The 24628-nt window shown below is 36.2% G+C and overlaps 1 protein-coding gene across 1 annotated transcript; it reads left to right on the top strand.

The window, feature by feature from the left end:
- The first annotated feature begins 498 nt into the window (after positions 1 to 498).
- Positions 499 to 23332, top strand: ganc (glucosidase, alpha; neutral C). The gene is made up of 24 exons (XM_055006059.1): positions 499 to 658; positions 950 to 1012; positions 1838 to 1940; positions 3321 to 3448; positions 3951 to 4127; positions 4322 to 4392; positions 8967 to 9063; positions 9135 to 9318; positions 11010 to 11148; positions 11230 to 11465; positions 12007 to 12133; positions 12892 to 12971; positions 13792 to 13935; positions 15519 to 15615; positions 15709 to 15810; positions 16070 to 16244; positions 17324 to 17392; positions 17593 to 17657; positions 17745 to 17821; positions 17916 to 17990; positions 18162 to 18275; positions 18375 to 18487; positions 18569 to 18672; positions 21596 to 23332. Exons 1-24 carry the CDS (start codon positions 633 to 635, stop codon positions 21703 to 21705), a joined length of 2676 nt encoding a protein of 891 aa, XP_054862034.1. The 5' UTR covers positions 499 to 632; the 3' UTR covers positions 21706 to 23332.
- The last annotated feature ends 1296 nt before the right edge of the window (positions 23333 to 24628 follow it).

A 24628-nucleotide genomic window follows, 5' to 3' on the forward strand; every position in this document is an offset into this window, starting at 1 on the left:
TTTTCAAGATGTTATCGGGGTCTCATTATTTTTTATCAGATGGAACATTTTGTCTGCAATGTTTTTGAGGGAAACCTATTGTAGAATGTTCTTCTGTAAAACATTGTCCCAATGTTCTACCATAACAAAGAAAGAACGTTTTCAAACCAACATTCAAAACATATTTTTTCACATCATGTGGGTAAAAATAGAGGTATTGTACAGATTCTTCTATATGTGGAAATATGTGGGATATTGCATTGATTTTAGTCAACAGACTTGTATTTTAAATGTTTCTAAAGTATTTCTTTTTGGTTCTTCATAGGATAAAATATTCACCTTGTTGCATTCTGTAATTTGTATAACATTAGGTGACGTTAGCAATGATGGAAAAACTCAGATTCTGTAGCAAACAACAGGTGGATCAAAGTTTGTGCATTGAAAACGCACAGCTGCTGCACTTTATTTTGGAAATCCACACAGAAGTGCTGTTGTATTGCACACTGGCTGGCTTGATGGTGTCACTTCCTGCATGTGATCTGTGCAGCTCCTCCGGTGTCAGGAGGATAAAAGAGGCTAAACCTGAAGAATAAGGAAGCTGCTGCTGGTAGAAGAAGAAGACAACCGACTGTGAGGTTTTAATTCTGCTGAATATGGAGGAGAATCAGGATGTTGTCAGGTACAAACAGCTGTTTACTCTCCCGGTGACCTCTGACATTCACATGGAGCCTCAGTTAGTGTGTTTACAGTCAGTTCATGTAGTGAAGGCAGCCTGTTTGTTTGTTGGAGGATTATAAACCCACCTGACTGCTGCTGCTATGAGCTTTATGTCAGATTCTATCAATTTTACCATCATTTGAGGCATTTTATTCTTGTAAAAACAACTTTACGGGTAAAATTACGTGTGAAAGTCTTTTCTTGTACTTGTCATAATAAAAACGTAGTTAATTTTCTTCTTGCTTGTTTCTAGTGTCGTCCCTGAAGATGAGGGCAAAGACAAGTTCAAGAAAAGCGAGCATGTTGCTTTTTACAGGTATGTAGGACGCTTAAATAATTTGCAAATCCTGTCTCTGTTATGTTACGAGAGACGTCTGTGTAGTTTCTCATTCATCCAGGTCATGGTTATCCAGAGTTATTTAAATCAATCCAACTGGACTTTAAGAAGGTTCCTTGAAGACGTTTCACCTCTCATCCAAGAGGCTTCTTCAGTTCTGGTGGTGGTTGATGTTGCCTCAGCTTATAACCTCTGTGAGGTGTGGTCAGTGTTATTCACATTCTGACGACCATTGCCAAGGCCCACCTGGCTCCTCAACGATGGTCGTTGGGAGCCAGGGAGTGACAAAGGGGGTCATTGAAATGCGAGTTTCACCGCGCCCTCATATGCTCATGGTGGTCGTTAGCATGAGCCACCTCACCTGAGTCATTCTGCTGAGTAATTTTACAATCAGGTCCTTTCAAAACTCCCCAAAAGAATTACTCAGCAGAATGACTCAGGTGAGGTGGCTCATGCTAAGAATTTTCTAGCCAAATTTGGGGGTTTTTTTTAAAAACAAAACTTTGAAGGAATTATTGGAATTTTCTTCCTGAAGGTTTTGTAATTTTTCAGAAATTTGGGGAATTTCTTTGCTGAATTTTTGGATTTTTTTTCAGACAAGGAAACAATATTTTTTGGTGCCATAAATGAAGACAACAGGAGGGTTAAGACAGTTTAAATTGGTTTTCCTTTAATTTGTCACCCATCTGTCTCTACGATCCTCACAATTAAGTGGATTTTGCAGAACTTAACTTTAGAGTTGCACAGGATCACATTAAAATGTCTTTTAAATTGAAATTCTGGTGTTTATTGTGACTTTTTAAGGCGACAGATTCAGGGTCCAAACTTGCAGCATCGAGCCCTTTTGGACACGATGGCTCTCACTGAGACAGGAGCTCGTTTGGAATTATTGCAACCAGAAACACAGGTGAGTGTTACTGAAAATATATATTAAGAATGTTCTGCTTCTTTAATCACATTTGACACCTTTACAGATACTTGATAGTAGAGTTTGAAATAAAGTAAGTTTGATTTCTCAGTATATATTTTCTTAAATTAAGAGAAAGGCATGTCATAAATATGTTGAAACTGAAATTAAAGCAGATTTATGTTTGGGATTTAAATTTAGGTTGCATTAAAACGGTTTTTATTAACTAAAATTCACAAAATCCTTAATATAACCCAAACCCTAAATCTGCATTAATGGTCAGACTCTCTGATCTTTTTGTTTCTTTTCATTTTAATTTCAGCCATAAACAGAGTCTGTAGTAAAATAAAAATATGTGCAATATGCAAGAAACATGTGGTACCAAAAAGCAACACAAAGTACGACTACACAAGATCATGTGCACTAATAGCAGGTCAATTTAAACAGTGAATCAGTGGATGTAAAACTATTTAAAGTAAATATTTCTTATATTCTGTCATATTTAGTAGCTTTACACTTGTAGATTGTGCAAAAGAGGGATATTATTAACCCTCCTGTTGTCTTCATTTACAAGCACCAAAAAATATTGTTTCCTTGTCTGAAAAAAATCCAAAAATTTAGCAAAAAAATTCCCCAAATTTCTGAAAATTTGCAAAACCTTCAGGAAGAAAATCCCAATAATTCCTCAAAAGTTTCCCTTAAAAGTTTTATTTAAAAAAAAAATCCCCCAAATTTGGCAAGAAAAGTCTTGTAAATATTTTCAAAAATTAGTAAAATTCTTCCCCAAAAAATCTTGAAAATATCCAAAGTAATTCCATATATATCAGTAAAGCTTCTGATATTTTCTTTAATAACATTCACATAAAAATCAACCAAAATCCCGCAAAATTCGCTGGATTTTGGTTGATTTTTATGTGAATGTTCTTAAAGAAACATTTGTTTTTTGCATTTCTTTTTTTCCACCAAAAAATGTCCAAAAATTTCCCAAAAATGTTGAAAATGTGGACATCAGAAGCTTCACTGTGAAAATATTTTTTCCACATTTTCAGACTTTAGAACGGGTCAATTTGACCCACAGGACGACACGAGGGTAGAACTCCCATCAGTCAATGCCCATTTTTACCCACTGTGGGCTCATTTTCCTCTACAATATAAAATCCTGCACCTCTATGGAAACAGAACAACCATGACTGGAAGTAGAGAGAACTATAAAGTGTCTTTTGTTTAGTTATGAAGCCATAAATCATCGTGATTTCTCGGCACGGTTTAAAAAATGAAATCTGCCCTCAGCATCTCAATGACAAACACACTTTAACACAAACTCACTTTGAGTGTTTGTGGTCGATTAAATCTGCTCTAATTTTAACTTCTGTCCCACAGACCAGACTGCTGCTTTCTTTATCGCCTTGTAAACGTGACACTGTGAGGATATTAATAGATGAACTGCAGCCCATTAAAGCTCGATACCGAGTTCCGGATGTTCTAACCGAAGAGCTGCAGTGTGAACCGTAAGAACCGCATAAAATATCTAAAGTGATTCCATATATATATCAGTAAAACTTCTCATATTTTCTTTAATAACATTCACAGAAAAATCAACCAAAATCCAGTGAAATTTGCTGGATTTTGGTTGATTTTGTTTTTTTGTGAATGTTCTTAAGAAACATTTTTAACATTTCTTTTTTTCCACCAAAAAAATGTTCAAAGATTTCCAAAAAATGTTGAAAATGTGGACATCAGAAGTTTCACTGTGAAAATATTTATTTTTTCCACATTTTCAAACTTTAAAACGGGTCAATTTGACCCACAGGACGACACGAGGGTTAATAAAAATTTGGCATGGACTTGAATAGTTTTTCCCAACTTTAGTTCTATATCCTGGTTTGTCAGTGTAGTTTTTTAAAGTTAGTCTTCAAATAATGCTAGAACTGTTTAAACTACGTCCTTATTCGTGTGATTTCTGCAGCTGTCTTCCATCTGTTGACTGATTTTTCCCTCTTTATCTGGCAGGTTGAGAGTCGACCAGCATACCAAAGACTCAGTCACTCTTTCCTGGTCTTCTGGACGTCACCAGGCCCGAGTTTGGCATTTTCCTTTCCGTCTGGAGATCCTGTGTGAGAACAAAGTCATAGTTACGTTCAACGCTAAAGGAAAGCTGTGGTTTGAGGCGCTGCAGGATCCTCCCAGGTGAGGTCTACAGGGATGCTGACAGATGCTCAAAAACCAACCAATCCTGCACATGAATTGAATAATTAGGCGGTTTTTCTTTTTCTGTTTTTCCACTGGGCTGTTTTTCTCACAGTAGTGAGGTAAGAAAACAACAACACTGTCCAATTTATAATATAGCACTGGTCCTACTTGAAGTTTAATGTGATCTTTGTTGTTTTTGTTCAGGAGGACGACTCGTTATGGAAGGAGACGTTCAGACAGTTTGTGGATATAAAGGCTAATGGTTTGTGTTTTTAACCCTCATGTCGTCCTGCGTCCTGTCGACGGATCGAACTACCAAACGCCTCGGATGTTCAGTTTGGAAGATAATTGCAAACGTTTTCGCCCATTCACTTTTGATGGGGATACGCATAAGTGACATTTTCCTAAGTGCTAATAATTATAATAATAATAAGAAGAAATCTAATTAAAGCTGCAAGCAGCGTTGGACGGGTCCTCGCATACTTGCTGGTTGGCGAATCCGCGCATGTCCACCAGGAGGCGCTGTGACCGAAAGTGTATATTGGCCTATGGATGTGATCACGTCTGCACTCTGATGACACATATAACATTTCAGGCAGATCGGACCATGTACAGGCTTGTTATAGAGCTTTTCCTTCTATCCACCAGGTGGCGCTATGAGTGTATTTCAGCATGTGAATGTCATAAGGGCGGGACTCTGATTATACATGTAAAGTTTGAGGCAGATTAGAGTATGTTTAGGGCAGTTACACAGCAGTTGATGTGTCACGTTGAAGCATCAAAGTTCAGGAGTCTGCCATGGCCACGCCCTCAGACTTTTGCGGAGTATTTTGATAACTTTTGATCACCCATGCCTGGAGTACATTCTGGCTGAATTTCAGCTCTCTCGGTGGTACTCTGTTTGAGTTTATAGCTTTTCAAAATGTCAAAAAATGAGCCAAAATTTAAGGTTGGTGTTAAATTCTAGAAAGAAGAAGAAGATTAAAGAAAGAAAAGACATAAAAAAGAAGCAATTAAGTAAATGGGAAAAAGTAAAGACAATTAAACTTGTATAAAGTATGGGGGAAAAAAAAGATGTAAGAAATTAAAGAATTGTATTTAATAAATAAACAGGAAATTTGTAAATAAGTGTTGTAGTCTATTTCACTTATTTGATCGATAGGTGTAGTGAGGGACAGCCAGACAATGGGGTAGAAATAAAAAAGAACAATTCATACAGCACGGAGTTGCGAGCGGGACTCGAACCAGGGCCTCAGCGTGGAGGACCTACTTCATACGTCAGTGGCTTAACCCGCAGCGCTATATGATCACACGTGTTGGTTTTCAGCAAAGGTGTATCAATTCAATAGAAAGTCTAGGGGTAGGGTTCGGGGTTGGAGAGGAAGGTATTGACAGTAGCAATGTACCAAAAGAATTATTTAAAAAATTAAAATTTTTTCATAATTTAATAATAAGGCACTACAACCAAAAAATTCCTAAAATAATGTTGTAGTTTTTCCGTCCGCATCGTGGTTGAAAAAGTACACCTTTAGGTAAGCTATATCGACGATGCGGACGGAAAAACCGCGAATTAATTTCTCGGAATATTCGGCTGCTTTGTATTAAAATTAAAAATATTTATGTGCCATAATAAATTTCCCGATTTTTTTTTACAGCTGTAAGGACCTTGCTCATTAACCCTAACACCACCCCTAGACTTTCTATTGGATTAATACACGTTTTCAGGAACAGAGCATGTGTGCTCATGTAGCTCTACGGGTTACGCCTCTAACGTATGTACTAGGTCCCCACCACTGAGGCCCGGGTTCGACTCCCGCTTGTACACCCCATGCTGTATGAGCTGGCCTACCTCTTATTTCTAACCCCGTTGTCTGGCTGTCTCTCACTACGCCTATCCAAACAAAAAGTGAAAGAAACTACTACACTTATTTAAATAGTTCAATGTTTCTTTACAAAATAACATCTTAAAGACAATAACACTTTCACTAGGAATTAAACACAATTTCCTATGAAAAATTTAAATATACAATTACACATTACAATCTACTACAAGTTCTTCACATTACAAACTACAAGAGTTTAAACTTTTAATATTGAAAATAATATTTTAACTCATCACATCCAATAATACTTTTCACTCAACAATTACACATTAAAAAGACAAAACAGTTGTACATCTAATCTAATATTATAAAATCATGAAAAATGACAAAAGACCAAAACTAAAGTTTTAAGATTAATCTAAAAACAAACAAAAAATTTGAAAAACACCAGTGACACTTTTGAATATCTAATTACACAGAACACACAATCACAACATCCAAAAAAACAAATACATTTACATATCTTAAAACGTTTTCTATTCTGAAACAAATACATCTACATGTTTCTTCAAACAGTTCCCCTTTCAATGTTCTGGGTTGCACTATGAATTGATTTACTAATAACTCTTTTCTCAAAACTGCTTCCCTCATAAAGTCTACTAATAGTTGAAATCATTGATCAAACTAATGTTACCTTCTGATCACCACTAACTATACTTTTCATTGAATACAATCAAAGTTTCTGGACCATTTCTAAATAGCACACAGGTGAACGTCTCACCAAAACTCAAATGGATACTCTAAATGTGAAATCAAGACTCATGTTCACAACTTTTAAGGCTTCGATTAAACAGAAATTTCTAACTAACAGAGAAGTACTAAGACACTTTGCACATTGCAGTCCTCAGACTATCTGACATTTCAAACTAACAGACAACTACACATGGACATAGAAGACACGAGTCCTTGGACTATCTGAAGGTTCTAGTTTACAGACAACTACTGTGAAACTTCGAAAATTTCAGCCCTCACACTGTGTGAAAGCTCATCTCCTCAGGACTCAAGAGGTCTGTACACTTAGAACATCTTGGAAATCAGGGTTCAACCCTCCAGCACAAAGCCTAAAGTCCAACCTCCTGACAAAAACTGTCGAGTCCAAACTCAAGTTAAAAATTAAAGCTGCAAGCAGCGTTGGACGGGTCCTCGCATCCTTGCTGGTCGGCGAATCCGCGCACGTCCACCAGGTGGCGCTGCGACCGAGAGTTTATGTCGGCCTATGGATGTGATCAGGACTGGACTCTGATCACACGTGTAAAGTTTGAGGCAGATTGGAGCATGTTTAGGGCAGTTACACAGCAGTTGATATTTCATGGCGAAGCATCAAAATTCACGAGGCCGCCATGGCCACGCCCTCATACTTAAGGTGAGCATTTTGATAACTTTTGATCACCCATGCCTGGAGTACATCCTGGTCAAATTTTAGCTCTCTCGGTGTTACCCTGTTTACGTTTATAGCTTTTGAAAATGTACAAAAATTACCCAAAATCGTCAAAACATATGACATATAATTCAAAGTGGCCGACTTCCTGTTGGGTTTTGGGCATGGGTGTCAATTAGATTTTTGTGTGTCTTGACGAGTTACATAAGCCTACCAAGTTTCATAATTTTAGCTAAAACGTACTGGCCGTAGTAACTGTTTGAAATTTTCCAGGTGGCGCTATGGAGCCATTTTGCCACACACATGTGCAGTTCCCCTAAAATATCAAATGGGTTGCCGGTCCAGATATGTGTGGTAATTTTGGCGAGCATTTGAGCATTTTTAACCTGTCAAAAAGTACTTTGTTTATTACAGCAATGATGCGTTGCCACGGCAACAGTGTTTTATGAATCGTCAAAATCTTCACACTGTGGCATCGTCTAGGCATAACCACTCAGCTGACCAATTTTCAAGATGATATGACAAAGTTTCCGGCAATGGTAGGTGCAAATGTAATGACAAATACTTCCTGTTGCCAATAGGTGGCGCTATGAGTATTTCCACATTTATGAGTGTGGATGTGTTCAGACCCGGACTGGTGTCCACCATATCAAGTTTGGTCCAGATTGGACCATGTACAGCTGAGATATTAATAATTCAATTTTCATGGCGAGAAATCGAAATTCGCCGCGTCGCCACAGACACGCCCCCTTTGATGACGAGCCACCATTTTTTCTGGGAATCATCATCAATGTGTTCTGGCTTATGTCACCAAATTTGAGGTGAATCTGATCAACGTGCTAAGAATAGTACATCAAAGTGTGAAAAATGTCAATTTCCTGCTACCACAAGGTGGCGCTATGACTGTGAATGTATATAACCATATTGATGTTGTCAGGGCTGCACATTGATCACACATGTAAAATTTCGGGCAGATTGGAGCATGTACAGCAGAGTTAGACACCACTTCCTGTTTCATGGCGAAGGATCCATTTTTTGGGAGTCGCCATGGCCACGCCCTTTGAAATGAGATGAACATTTTGATAACTTTTCATCAAGTCGCGTGTTTGCATGTACTGGCCAAATTTGAGGTCTCTCGGAGTTATCCCCGATGAGTTATTAATTTTTAAAAATTTACAGCTAATTCAAGATGGCCGACTTCCTGTTGGGTTTAGGGCGTGGCCATGATTGACTTTTTCGTGTGTCCTGATGTGCTGCATATGCATGCAAAGTTTTGTAACTGTAGATGAAACAGTCTGGCAGTTGGCCTAATGACAACTTTTTGCAACTTTGTAGGGGGCGCTATGGAGCCATTTTGCCACACACATGCGCAACCCCCCTAAAATATCAAATTTTTCGCCAGTCCTGATGAGCATGCCAAGTTTGACGCGTTTTGGGGTATGATAAGGCCGCCAAAAATGGCGATTTCCCGGCAGGCAAAGAATAATAATAAATAATTCCTTGCATTCCAATAGGGTCTTTGCACCATTCGGTGCTCGGACCCTAAATATTGAAACTGTCTTTGTGTGTCTTCAGGCCCCAGCAGCATCGGAGCGGATCTTTGTCTTCACGGATTCAGAAATGTTTACGGTTTACCAGAACATTCTGACGATCTGCGGCTCAGAGACACGAGGTACAAAAACATTCATCAGTAAACATGTAAATAATTCCTGCGTTTCTTTCTGACTGTGCTTCTTTTCCCAGAGACAGTGAACCTTACCGACTGTACAACTTGGATGTTTTCGCCTACGACCTCCACAGTCGTCTGGGCCTGTATGGATCTGTACCGCTGCTGGTGGCCCATAAACCGGACAGAACTCTGGGAGTGTTTTGGCTCAACGCATCCGAGACTTTTGTAAACGTACAGTATTCACCCACTGATAGGCAGGTAAGTTTAATTTAGTGCTAGTCTTACATTTGCATCTCTGTCAGAGCTTAGATGTTTCAGGAAGATTCCCAATGTTCAAGAAGCAAGATTGTAGCTAGAATTCTAAAGATTAAATCCTCAGGTTCAGAAATAATTACTCTCTCATGGCTTATTAATACTTTTTACTTAACATTGTGAACACCAAAACCTGCCTGCAGATTTGAAATGCATGTTTCTTTAAAAATAAATGGCCAATGTTATACCATTATCCCAGCTTTATACTTTTCAAAAACCTTTGAATTTATGATGTTCAGTTCCATACTTGTCTCATTTTAAAAACTATGATCCAGCAGTTTTTTTTCTAAAGAGATACATTCTAATACAGCCAAATAGTTCAGATCAACCTGAAAATGATTCCACAGATTTTGTAGAAATCTACATTTTTGTATTAATGTCAAATAGTAAAAAGTTTACAGACAGAAAACGCTGCTTCTTAAATTCCTTAAATGCTGCATTTATAGTAGTGCCTGCTCAGAGTTCTCGTAGACTGAAAATTACAATGATAAACATTTAACCCTCCTGTTGTCTTCATTTACGGGCAGCAAAAAATATTGTTCCTTCGTGTGAAAAAAATCCAAAAATTCAGCAAAAAAAATCCCCAAATTTATAAAAATTTGCAAAATCTTCAGGAAGAAAATTCAAAAAATTTCTTAAAAGTTTCACTTAACATTTTATTTTTTAAAAAACAATCCCCAAATTTGGCCAGAAATAAAAATTTAAAAAATAAAAAAAATTGTAAATATTTTCAAAAATGAATGAAAATCTTCCCCCAAAAATCCTATAAATATCTAAAGTGATTCCATATATATCAGTAAAACTTCTAATATTTTCCTTAAGAACATTCAGAAAAAAATCAACCAAAATCCAGCGAATTTCAGAAGATTTTGGAAGATTTTTACTCATTTTTTAAAAAAATTTACAAGAATTTTCTTGCCAAATTTGGGGGATTTTTTTTTTTTTTTTTTTTTAAATAAAACTTTTAAGGGAGACTTTTAAGGAATTATTGGAATTTTCTTCCTGAAGGTTTTCCAAACTTTCAGAAATTTGGGGAACTTTTGTGCGGAATTTTTGAATTTTTTTCAGACAAGGAAACAATATTTTTTGGTGCCCGTAAATGAGGACAACAGGAGGGTTAACATACAAGCAGCACATAAATAAAACATGGTACACTCATGTATACAAAACAGTATAAAACAAGAAAAGAAAAGGCTATTTTGTCTAATTTCCATTAATAATTTTGTCTCAGAATTCTCGTTCTCTTGCATTTTCTTCTTTCCAGTGGTCTTTGAACTACTCATTTGTAACATGTTGCTCCATTAAAACCAAAATGTAAGCTTAAAACTGAGATATTTCATCAAAATTACAACCATTCCAGGTTTTTAATCAAGCAGTGGTTACATAAAAAGCTTAATATATGGTAAATAAGTTCCAGTGTACTTGTATTTGACTGTATTCTCTGCATTAGATCGTAGAAAATGTCAAAAAAATGAGCTTTTGGCCTCCAGAGACACACAAAAAAGACATTGCTCCACCTGTATAAAAATTGTGTCTGATCCTGCCAGAGGAATTTAACCTGAGCTCTCAGACTGGTTTCAAGACTAAGAAAAATGGGTAGAAAAAAAAGATTAATTTCCACTTTCTTCGTCCTGCAGAAAACTCCCCCGGCGAACAGGAGGAAGGTTCGTCCTCGGACCGACGTCCGCTGGATGTCAGAGAGCGGCGTCATCGACTGCACCGTTCTGCTCGGGCCAAATCCTCAGCAGCTCTTCAGCCAGTTCGCTCAGCTGACAGGTGGATCTGCAGCACAAAACCTGAAGGAAAGCTTGTTATGAAAAACACCACCAACACTCTGAACTTCTCTTGTCTTCTCAGGGTTTCAGGCCCTGCCTCCTCTGTTCGCCCTCGGGTATCACCAGAGCCGCTGGAACTACGACGACGAGGCCGACGTGGAGGCTGTGGACGCCGGATTCAATCACCACGGCATCCCGTATGATGTCATCTGGCTGGACATCGAGCACACGGACGGGAAGCGATACTTCACCTGGGACCCCGTTTGTTTTCCTGAACCGACCCGACTGCAGCGTCGCCTGGAGCAGAAGAAGAGGAAGGTCGGGTTCAGGGAGCAGAATGTGCAGAATTTACAGTCTTCTAGTGTTAATTATATTGGTTGTGCTTGTAAAAGGTTTGCAAACTTACAGATTCAAGCAGAAAATGACTGAAATGCCTTGTTTCAAGCTTTTCCTTGGTTACCATACAGCACATTACCTGCTCAGAGTTCTAGTAGATCCCAAAAATACGAATGTAAACCTATAAATCTGCATTTAAGGGGCTCATTAAATTAAAGCTGTTGACATGCAATGCTTTATTATTAAATATATGCAGTTTTAGCAAGTTTTGTGCATAAAAATCTGTGTTTTTGTGAGAATTTCAAAGCAGAAAAACTTTATTTAGTTCTGTAAGTAACACTAAAATTTCCCAAAGTTGGTAATTTTCAAGCTAATGAGACAGTTTTTGCTTATTGACTCCAAAACACTTTAAATTTCAGTAAGCTCATTATCTTCAGACAAAACACAACATTTTATAGACTAAACAACTAATTCATTAACTTCTGCTATTAAATCTGGACGTGTTTTTATTCTGTTTTTACAGTTGGTGGTTATAAATGACCCTCATATCAAGGTGGATCCTGATTGGTCGCTCTACTGCGAGGCCAGAGATGGAGGACATTTTGTTAAAGACAGAGAAGGACAGATTTATAGAGGAACATGCTGGCCAGGTAACGTTATCAGGAATATAGTTAATTTAACCAGAGTTTCATGGATTAGATCCTTTGCTTGATAATATTTTCTACTTAACAATTTGAAACCTGAAAACTTGCCGGTAGATGTTAAAGGCATGTTTATTTAAACAAAAAAAAACATTTTTTTTTTAATCAGAAATAAATATTAAAAAAATGTCATACTTTCTTCTTTCCGACGATCCTTGAACTACTCATTTGTAACGTTGTTCCATCAGAAAACTGGATATATCATCAAAATCACTTTATTCTACATTTAAAAATCTGCCAAAAACAGAGCTTTTGCACTACCTGGATTCTGTAAAAAAATAAAAAATTCTATGTTCCTCAGCAAAACCATGAAGCCATCAGTGACTTATCTGTGACCAACGGTTATGTGCTGAAAATTCTGAGCATTTTTATATTTATATTCATATACTGTTGAATTAAACTTTGATTCCAGCTTCTTAAATGTGAATATCTTCTGGTTTCTTTCTTCTTCTGTGACAATAAACTTAAAATCTTTGGACAAAACAAGACATTTAAGGACATTTTAGTGAACAAACATCGAATTCCAATGTTTTTTTCTTCTTCACAATTGGTTTTTAATCTTAAAAGTGTGACATTGACTCTGAAAAGACTCTAAAAAGAAACTCATCAAAATATTATTGTAGTTAATCGTCGATGTATGTTGTATACTTTAAAAATGTCATCATCACATTATATTGTCATGCATGTTTTCTTTTTTATTTCCACAGGTGACTCCTCTTATCTGGATTTCAGCAGCCCAGAAACTCGATCCTGGTACTCCGGGTGCTTCAGCTTGGATAAATACAAGGTAACCATCAATGATGTTCCAAAATGATCAAATCCATTGATCTCTAATGAGATTTAAGTACACTAAAGGTGCATTTTTTTTTTCAAGCAGGAGGTGTGAAATAAAAGCTTGTGAAAGTTTTTAAAGCATCTCCAATGTTTTGATGCTTTAATATCTTGCAGAATAATTCAATAATCAGGGATTTTATGTCATTTTGTTTGTATATCTGATGTTATTTTCTTGCACACTAAGACTGTGTTGTGATATATTTAGTCACATAGCAGCAAAACTGAAATGATTATTCAATTTACTCAACTTACTTTTCATAATTTATTAATTAGTTTTAGTTATTTTTAAGAAAGAAAAGTTCAAATTCTCTGATTCTAGCTTCTGAAATGTGAATATTTTCATTTTTTTAAAATCCTCAATGAGAGAAAAATGAATATCTTTTGGACGTAGATTTGATTTAAATGTATTGTCATTGCACAGAGTACAAGTACTGAAGCAACAAAATGCAGTTTTAGTCTCTAGAAGAGCAAAACTAGCAGTAAAGTGCTTTATAGACAATACAACGAACAGTGCAGACACACTGATATATGAATATATAGATGTTTATACAATTTAAGATAAATAATATGAATGTATAAGTACAGGATAAATATTGGTACGAACAACTTGAGGGTTTTTGGAAACACCAACATTTTCCACCATTTTCTGACCGAACAACTAATTTAAAAAAAAAAAAAATACAAATTATAATATAAACATTAGAAAGTTTGGCACCATAATCTCACAGTAAATAGTGTTTTTGTTATCGTTAAAGTATTAATGTCTGATTCAGGGATCGACATCGTCCTTACATGTGTGGAACGACATGAACGAACCGTCTGTGTTTAACGGACCTGAGCAGACGATGCCGAAGGACGCAGTGCATTCTGGGGGCTGGGAGCACCGCGACCTACACAACCTGTACGGGTTTTACCAGGTGAGCAGGATCACTGGTTTTAGTTCAGTCTTTCCCTTTGATTTATTGTGTTAAATTTATGTTTTTGTGCAACAGTCCAGCAGAAAACTTTGCTCCTTGCCTTCCTGAAACACCATAAAGCTCAAACTTTTCCTTTGTTACTTATATTTTCTCTTCACAATATAACATATTTGCCTCCACAGAGTTCTAGTAGACCCCATAAATCTACTTAGAAACCGGTATATGTGCCTGATAGGGGCTCATTTACTTAAATCTGTTGACATGCAGTGCTTTATTATTATACGTCTGCAATTTTATGAAGTTTTGTGCATAAAAATCTGTTTTTGTGAGAATATCAAAGCATAAAAACTTTTTTTTAGTTCTGCAAGTAACACAAAAATTTCCTAAAATGGCAAATTTTCCAGCTAATGAGACAGTTTTTACGTATTGACTCCAAAACACTAAATTTCAGGTAGTTTTGTGGTGTTTCTGAACATATTTTGACTCGCTCTCGACTAGTTTTTCACTGACAACTATTACAAGAAGTAGAGAGGAATGAAAATGTCTTTTGTGCAATATGGTACAGTTACAACCTAAATCATTATAAAATGAGAATTAGAACTTTTTCTGTGCAGAAAGACATTTAGGTCTTCAAGTAACACTAAAATTTCTAAGAGTTGGGAAATTCTCCAACTAGTGAGATAATTTTTACTGATTGACTTCCAAGTATTCCAAATCTTTGCCAGTTTCTGGGTGGTTTTTTTTTGCTCCCGTCACATTTTTTTCTCACTGTGGACTCATTTTTCACTGCAATATGAAAGATATAACAAAAAATTAAAGTTGAATTTCCTTGATTTTTTTTTTCATTTTACAAAATTGGAAAACAACAAACAATATGTGCAACATTTCTCCAAGTGCCTAAAGGTGTTGCAGATACTTTAAACTGAGTAGTGACTCTACATACATATTTATTTTTAGTTTATTTTCTTTCTCTTACCTACTTTGAGTACACTGCCTGCAGTTCAGCCAGTTCCTAATTCTTTTCCCGTGGCTGTTGATTTTAGTTTAGTTATTAATGTCTGAATGGTTGCATAAGGTAGCATAGAATTTTTTGTTTTTTTACAGAATTTTATTGGAGCAAAATATTTAATTTTTGGTGAATTTTTATTGAGAAAGATAGAATAAAGTGATACTGATAATTTTCTCGACTGAGTGACACGTCAGAGGTTAGTTCATGGACTGGCAGGAAGTTGGAAATCTGACAATTCTTTCTGTTTTTACAGTTTCTGGGTCTGATAAATGCTGTAATTTTGGTGATTTGTCAGAGGTTAGTTCATGGACTGGCAGGAAGTTGGAAATCTGACAATTCTTTCTGTTTTTACAGTTTCTGAGTCTGATAAATGCTGTAATTTTGGTGATTTTTTTTTTTTTTAAAGATAAAATGCCTTTTAAACCAGGCTTTTGTGGTTTGGAGGGTTAAAGCTGCTCTATAAAATCACATTTTCCCCTCATATAAATCATATTATAGTGGGACAACATTACTAAATTACATTTGTTAATGAATTGTTTTTTAAAAAAACTACGTTTGTTTTGTTTTTTCGCAGCACAAGGCCACAGTGGAGGGTCTGATAACTCGCTCTGGAGGCTCAGAAAGACCTTTTGTTCTTTCACGTTCCTTCTTTGCCGGGTCACAGAAATTTGGTGAGATATTTAAACGCAAACACAATAAAACTGTCTCCATATTTCCTTACATTGATCCTTAACTGTGTCGTTTGCTGTTGCTGACGACTGCAGGAGCGATATGGACGGGAGACAACGTGGCCAGCTGGGAATATCTGAAGATCTCTCTTCCGATGCTTCTGTCTCTGAGCTTGGCAGGAATCGCCTTCTGTGGAGGTGAGTTTAAATGTTGAAATCACAAGTAAATGTGTTCTTGACTAGTTTGAGAGACAAATTTAGCCAAATTCAGTTAATTCAGTGGTGTTACTTAGTGCAGAGACGTTACTGATTACCAGCTTTTACCTCAAAACTAGCTGACTAGTTTAGTAGCTTGTATATATGTAAGTATAATGGTCCAGGTTGACTCTTTTGTGCTGTTTTTTCTGTTGCTTTTTCATATTTACTGATCTCATATTCTTTGTTTTCCTTGTTGCAGCTGATGTCGGAGGGTTTTTTCAGGATCCAGAGCCGGAGTTGTTGGTTCGTTGGTACCAGGCAGCCGCCCTGCAGCCGTTTTTCAGAGGTCATTCAGCCAAGATGATGAAGCGTCGAGAGCCATGGCTGTTTGGAGAAGAAGTTACAGCCGCGATCCGTACTGCAATCCAGCAAAGGTTCTGAGATTAATGAATACTGATTACTATACTTGTTTTTTTTCTCAGCACACTTCAAAACAGCATTTAACCCTGTGAACCTCAAAACCTGCAGCAGCTTTCAAAGGCATGTTTTCTTTTGAAAACTGCCAAAATTACAACATTTATCAAAGCCAAATTGTGATAATTAACCAAATCCATGCCCAAGATTGTGATATTTAATCAAAATAACTTCATTCTACATGTCGACCAAAAAGTATTATCACCAGAACATGTAAAGAACAAATAATTCTCCTTTCTTTGGCATTTTTTTCCCCCGTCAGACTGATTTTCACTGCAGTATAAAGTCCTGCATCTCTATGAAAACAGCACAACCACGGCTAGAAGCAGAGATAACTGACATATTTCTTTTATGCAGTATAATAGAAGAAAAAAAATAATACAATACATAACAAAATAGTAAATTAGAATGCCATAAATAATTTAAAAAAGAATTTCTTTGATCTATTATTTAACAAAAATTGAAATAAACATTTTACAAGCGATCCTGTGTTACCAAAAATGGTCAAAAATCAAAATACTCATTCTACATATTGTAGGTGTTTCACTGCTTAGATTTTAAATTCGTTTTTATGCTCGTCTTCTCTGTTTGGTGTAAATTTTTGTCGTGTGACCGTTGATCGCACCTGAGTCAGTCATGTCTTGCCAGATGAAAAGAGAAGTGCAGAATTTTTTGGTTTTTACAGAATCTTTATGGAGCAAATGGTTTATTTTTGGCAATTTTTTGAAACGGGTGAATGTCGAATAAAGTGATTTTGATGAAATATCATGATTTTCAGTTTAGATTTCAATCATTCTCAGATTCTCGGGTTCAAAAACCTGATAATAATAATAACAATAGTAATAATGATGATTTTTAACAAAGATAAGCTTTTAAAACCCTCCTGTGTGTTTGGGTCTAGATGGTTTATTCTAACTAAAGTCAGGATCTAATATGAGTAAAAATCTGATGAAAGCTCATTAAAAACATCTTGTCTGATTGTCTCTCAGTGTAAAATATGAGAGTGTTGACTGAGCAGTTTTACTTGTTGTGTACTCAGGTACTGTTTGCTGCTCTACTGGTACACATTGTTCCATCAGGCTCATACTGCTGGTTTACCTCCACTCAGGTTAGTGCTGCTGCCATCTGCTGTTCACTTTCAGTACTACAACTACAGGTTATTTATTTGGTATTACTGAGCTTCTTCAGGTACTAGAGGTCAGCGTCTATCGTGCTTTGATGCTCATGTTGGAATGTAAATTATAGATTCATGCACAGATGGATGAACAGAAGCTGATAGAAATTCTGATTTTATTTAAATCCATGCAGACCTCTGTGGGTGGAGTTCCCCAGAGAGCATAACACCTTCACCGTGGACCACCAGTACATGATCGGTGATGAGTTACTCTTTATTTCTGCAGTATTTCACAGTGTATCCCCTAAAATTACTGCAGAGTTTCATCACGTTTTACTTCCTGCAGGAGGAGCGCTGCTGGTTTGTCCTGTAACAGAACCAGGTGTTCAAGAAGTCGAAGTTTTACTTCCTGGATCTGGTGAGGTAAATGAACCACAAGCTAACATGTTTGTACAGCTGATTATATTCATGTTTCACCTCATTTTGGACATTTCATTGACGTGAGCTTCTCTTCTAGATTTGGTATAACGTTCATTCTGCAGCGGCATACAGAGGAGGAAGAACTCTGAGTCTTCCAGTCACTCTGAACACAGTTAGTGTTGACTTATACTGGATTGTTATTGGTTTTTATAAAGATACTGGGAGCTTTTATTGTGAAATTGTTGTTGACTTTGACATTTACTGGCCTGTTTTTGGTTTTTATAAAGATACTGGCAGGTTTCATTGTGAGATTGCTGTTGATTTTGATGTTTCCTCCGTGCAGGTTCCAGTGTTCCAGCGTGGTGGATCAGTGATCTGCAGATCAGAAGGACATTTCTCCTGCACAGCTGATCTCCAGCGGCTCCCCATCTCCATCACTGTGGCTTTAAATAATCAGGTAACATCTGGAGGATTCTGGGAAACGTAACGTCTCATCTGTTGGTCATTTGCGTCTTTTAATTGGTGAAACTCTGACTGCAGCCTCGTCTCTCTGCAGGGCGTCGCTGCTGGTGAGTTGTACCTGGACGACTTCCACTCCTTCAGATACCGAGATGCCAAGTCCTTCTGTCTGCGCAGGTTTGACATGCGGTCCGGCTGGCTGTTCTGCCGGTGAGTCAGAGGGTGAAAAAACACCCGACGCTGACATCTAAAGACAGATCAGACCTCATGATGGTTTGTTGTTTCCTTCAGTGCTGCCGGTGGAGAAGGAACGTTTGACTGCGACACCGTGGTTCAGTCGGTTACTGTTCTGGGAGTAAAGACCAAACCGTCCGCTGTGACTGTGCATGTGCCAGGTGAGGAGCTCCAACATTATCATAACTTGTATTACAACAGCTGACTTTCACAATAAAAGTCCTGCATTGTCTGCATCCAACACAACCAACATTCAGAGCATCAGTGGAGTCCAACTGGGAACATGTTAAAGGGAAAAATCCAGTATTTTCAGTTCTAAAGTGACAGAAAAAATACATTTTCTCATCAAGTGACACAGTTATTGTGTCCTATATTTAATGCTTATTATAATTTTGTAATGGCGCAAAGTTTTTACCAAGTTTACTACATATTTAAAATTCAACTTTATTTTTAAACAAATGAAATGCAACACAAAACGATTTATAGAAGATAAGGAATAAAGAGGCAATATGAACAACACAACTACCACATAAACATTTTGTTATGATTATGTTATGTTATTTTTATGTAATAAATAAATAAACGGAACAAAGAAACATCAGAGGATCAGTCAAGTTTGATAAAGGCAGTTTAGACAGTAATAAAAAGTGGAGTGATAAAAGATGAATGAAATAGACAAAAGGGTATAAATAAATTCAGAAAAAAAATACAATCAGTTTTAATATTAATAATTTAAAAAAACGATTTTCAAACTACTCATGAATAAAAATTTATATAAATAAAATCAGCCTTAAAAGTAGTAATTGTAATTAATAAATAGTATTGTCTTGAAAATAGTAATAATTAATTAATTAATTAATTAATTAATTAATTAATTAATTAATTAATTAAAAATCAATCTTAAAAGAAAGTACTAACAATAAATAAATAAAAATCTGTTAAAATAATAATACATAATGTCAGTCTTCTTATTAATAATAATAATAATAATAATAATAATAATAATAATAATAATAATAATAATAATAAATAAACCAGTCTTAAAAATAGTCATAAATTTAAAAAATATAGTAAAAAATAGTAATAGATAAATCAAGTACATAATATTTATTTTTAAATAGTAAAAATAATACATTAATTGAATAAAATTAGTCTTGAAAGTTGAAATAATCTGAATAAATAAATAAAAATTAATATTGAAATAGCAATAATGATAAATAGTATCAGTCTTAAAAATAGTAATATTTTTTAGGGCTGGGACTTTAACGCGTTAATTTTGATTAATTAATTACAGCGGAAAATAACGCGTTGGAAATAATACCGCAATTAATTGCACCCTCCTCAGTTCCCTCATTTCTGGCACACGGGGAACTCTGATGAACACTCCAGCCCAGTAGGTGGCGGTAATGAACCTAAAGTCTGTTTGTAGCCATGAAGAAGAAGCAGAGGAAGCACTGAGTGAAGTCAAGCACTGGTGAACAGTGAAGGAAGATGAGATTGAGCTTGTTGGGCAGAAAGTTTTCTTTTAAAAATCTTCCCGATGGCAGCTTGGATAAAAGCCTGGTTGTGTGTAAATTGTACAACAAAGAGTTTTCTGATCACTGCAGCACTTCAAGCCGACGGCTTCACCTCAATGTAAAACATGTTGCTGTTAGCACCAGAGCTAATTTTAGCTACGAGTCATGCTAACGGCTAACGGTGTAGCCATCCCATAATAGACCACTTTTCTACACAGTGCTTGAGTTTACAGAAAGTCTTAAAATGTTGAATAAAATCGCTATAATTGCACTTAGATTTGCAGTAATCTGTGAATGTAGCAGACAGATGAAAAATGCAGATAAATAGAAATGAAACATTTTTGTGGTTTAAGTTTTTACTCTGTCGAGGCTCTGCCTCCTTGAAGGAGGAATAACCTAAACAACAAAAATATCTCTTTTAATAACTTAATTATAAACTTTCTGTTTATAAAAAAATTACACAAATAAAAATTGATATTCCTATAAAAAAGAACCATCAAAATTACACCATTTATCAGACCCAGAAAAGATGAAAACGGAATGAATCTGTGGATTTTCAACTTTCTGAAGCTCCTTGAACTACTTATGCTGATTTTATGTGCCATACAGTGGAAAAAACAACTAAATTCAGGCTTTAAGTCATCAAAATCACTTTTTCTCTATGTCCCATTTTCCTTTTTTTAAATAAATTTTAAATTATAAACACATATATGTCTATTCATTGATTCAACTGTCAACCATAATTTTATTTGAATTGAAAGACTTCACTTATTGTGTCAAATATTGCTATTTGACAAAACTGCAATTAATTGCAATTAATTACAAAGACTGTAATTAATTAGATTAACTTTTTTTAATCGCATCCCACCACTAATAGTTTTTTTTAGAAATCTGTCTTAAAAATGATAATGATTTCTAATAACTGATTCTAATAATAATGATTTCAAAAACAAATAAAATTGGTCCTACAAATAGTAATAATATTAAACAAAAAATAAATAAAATTACTCAAAAGCCTGACGTCTTGCTTTTAAAAATATCAACATTTTCTGCTGTTCGAGAAAAACTGGCTATAATAACAAAATACTGCAGAAAATTCATGACCTGACGTCTAAAATGACATCTTAAAAACAGCATCGATTGGTTCTGAGTCATCAGTTTTAATGAGGATAATTACAGAAATGTTTTAAATGTTATATATTATGTTAAAACTTGGAAACTCGGCATTTGATTTCCTATTCACTCAGTAATACTTTTCTCCTGCATGCTTCTTTTTTTTCTTTAAAAATCCAGCATAAAAACTGGTAATATATGTGACCAAAACATCCAAACACAAACATTACATCAACAAATCTGTTTTCTCAGATGTGACATCACAATTTTGTCCTAGATTAGTTTTCATTTCATTGCTTGTTATAGTTTTGTAAGCGGAGACACGTTTTTCCACATTTAGTAAATATTCAAACTTGAAATAACGAGACGTGTTGATTTCTTTCTGCTCTCTGCTGTGTGTTTGGAACGATTTCAGTCCAACTTTCAGTCCAACATGTTTTCTTTTTATCACCAGGTACTGAGGCCTTGTCTACTGGATTTCAGTTCATAGAAACCTGCTGCATGTTGCTGCTCAGCAGCCTGAAGCTCAGAGTGATGACGGACTGGGAGATACGCATCAGTTAACTGGGAATATGGAATATGGTTTTTGTTAATCATGTGACAAGAGCACTGGGTAAAAGTCATCACTAATTGCACTAACTGGAAAGTACAGCCACGTGGTGCTGACAAATCCCTCCACAGATTTCTGCTTTTTTTGTGGAGGGAAGTTTGATGATCAATTCAAAATCAGGCACATTTTATTTAATTTTTTTTTTCTATCGACTCGTGCACCATTTTTTCCAAATGCCCACATCTGTTGTTAAAACGAGAAAGAAGAAGTTGCCTCATGCTTGTAACTTGTTATTGTGCTTTGTTTATGGTTATTGTACTTGTAGCTGCCATCTTGATTTGTTTCATGATTTGAATGCCTGCAAACTGCTTTCTCATCATTACCTGCCCTCCTATATGATGTGAAGGCCAAATGTCACTAGTACAGACTGCATATAAAAGATGGACAAAACTACCATCCTGAACCCTCCAGTTTGGCATTTGATTGTCATCATTTTGGTCTTTTGAAACCTGATGTAACATAGGAGTGATGGAGCTGACTGAGAACTTGACATGCAAAGCAATCACAAGGTGGCCCAGCCCTAAAACATACCCTGATTTATTGTCTATCTTCCTCTATATAGAACCAAAATTTACTAAATTAGAATTACATTGTATTAAAGGAGGCTTTAATCTATCAGTTGAGTCCATAAACTCATTAGGAACATGTTTAGTGAGGTAGCAAATCAAGTCAGAAGTTGGATCATTTTCTCATACACTTCTAGATAATTTGACTTATTTTGCAACCAGAGAAAGCTCCCCCTGCTGGCTGTTAGAAAGATTACAGGTTTAAGGCACTTCCATGTTCGCTTCATTGGAGTCTACCTACATCTTCTATATATACACTACTGTTCAAAAGTTTGGGGTCACTTAGAAATGTCCTTATTTTTGAAAGAACAGCAGTGATAAACCAGGACATAGAACTAAAGTCAGGAAAAACTATTCAAATCTATGCCAAATTTTGATTTATAGTGGATTTTTATTTGAACAGTTGGTTTCTTCTAGCTGGAAATAACAGTCACACATTGTGTAAGGTGATGAATTTTAACTATTTCTTTGCTTTTCGAGCTTAACTAATAGTTTAGCTTCTATCTCTTCACCTATCTACACCTGAAAACAACATAGGAGGTGTGTTTTGAAGAGTAAAAACAGGTTTAACGCTGGAAGAAAAGCAAAAATATGCACAGTACTGTGACTGGGGTCATTTAGAAATGTCCATATTTTTGAAAGAAAATCTTTTTTTTTTTTCAATGAAGATAGCATTAAACGAATCATAAATCCAGTCTAGACATTGTTAATGTGGTTAATGACTATTCTAGCTGGAAACGGCTGATTTTTAATGGAATATATCCATAGAGGTTCAGAGGAACATTTCCAGCAACCATCACTCCTGTGTTCTAATGCTACATTGTGTTAACTAATGGTGTTGAAAGGATAATTGATGATTAGAAAACCCTTGTGCAGTTATGTTAGCGCCACTGTTCCCTCTAAGCTGCGCGCTTGCGCAATTGCGCACTGCTGACACGGTCTCCGCGCACAGAAAATCGCGCACAAAAAAAAAATCCAACCTAAACTGTAAATAAAATAAACAAGTAACAATTCATTCTGTGCTATTTTTCAATGTGAGTCAGTGAGTGACCGGTGACTGGCTGCTGCAGCCAATGATGCGATTCACATACGTATTTACCATAGACTATATAATGGTATTTACGCAGCTAATCAACGTCAGGCGTCCTTATGTGCAGCCATCGTTGTTCTCATAGATATGAATGAGTAGATAGGACACGCCCCTTTGAGCTGCGTGCTACAACGAGGCTAAGCTAGTGGGGGAAAAGTTTCAGTGCATTCCGTTGATGTAGACGGCGTGAAAACGTAAACGACAAGTATGCCGTCTCACTGTGCTGCATACAGTTAAACACTGCGTCGTACGATTGAGACAAGGAAACTTGGAATGACTTTTCATAGGTAAGAATAGTTTTTGGCTCTTTTTTCATTATGAAATCTTGTTGAGAGCTTCCAGTCTATGAGAGCTAACTAGTTAGCCACTAGCAAAACGCTAAGGCGAGCTAGCAGCTTGACAAGCAAATACCAGACGATTAATAGTAGCTGTAGTATAGTTGTACAAGCAGTAGTAGTAATACTAAAAGTACAAGCAGCAGTAGTAGTATAAACAGCTGTTAGAGTCGTAGAAGTAGTATCAGCATTTGTAATAGTATTACAAGTTGAAGTAGTAGTGCCAGTATCAGCAGCAGTAGTTAACAGTCACATTGCTATTACTACCACCAATGCTACCAATAGTAGTTATAAAGTCTAACTCATGTATATCCAGATTACCATCTATGTTCTTCCTCCAAACCCATTTTATGATTGGGATTACAGGCAGTTCTTTAGGACTGCTCTCAAATAATTGAAATGTTACTAAACAAGGTTATACTTATCAAATTAAATAGCTCTGGTCTCCAGTATATTGGTGAATTCGGTTCTTTGTACTTAATTTATTAGCATGATTTCTTTTTAATATGTTGTGTACAGACTTAATTACTTCTCTGTCTACTTTTCTTACTCCATGTAGGTTTCCCAGAGACTATGGGTTGAGGAGGAATTGGAAGTTTGTCGGCTTAGACCTGGTGTCATTCCATCAGTGTTAAACTTCCCGGCTCATCTTGGAAGAGTACGTGCCAGAAAGACCACGACCAAGCAGCCTTGAGATCTTAGGCAGCGTCTCCCTCAGGTGGGTGTCGACGGTGTTCACGGTCAGGTCTGTGGTAATCATGTCAAAAAAACAAAACAGAAAAAAATCTAGATTATAAATCAACATGTAACCAAAGCACTCTGTGTATAACGCCATAGTATAGGATGTAGTTCAGAAAATGTCAAAGTATAGTATGCTTTATTCAAG

The sequence above is a fragment of the Amphiprion ocellaris genome, chromosome 20 (genome assembly GCF_022539595.1).
Source record: "Amphiprion ocellaris isolate individual 3 ecotype Okinawa chromosome 20, ASM2253959v1, whole genome shotgun sequence".
Classification (NCBI taxonomy): Eukaryota; Metazoa; Chordata; class Actinopteri; family Pomacentridae; genus Amphiprion; species Amphiprion ocellaris.

What these genes read in the sequence shown, in the direction of transcription:
- ganc (XM_055006059.1), top strand. Translation starts at nt 633, where the DNA reads ATGGAGGAGAATCAGGATGTTGTCAG. An exon ending in TATTGCAACCAGAAACACAG is followed by an intron (nt 1,941 to 3,320) that starts GTGAGTGTTACT and finishes TCTGTCCCACAG; the next exon opens with ACCAGACTGCTGCTTTCTTT. An exon ending in ACCTGTACGGGTTTTACCAG is followed by an intron (nt 13,936 to 15,518) that starts GTGAGCAGGATC and finishes GTTTTTTCGCAG; the next exon opens with CACAAGGCCACAGTGGAGGG.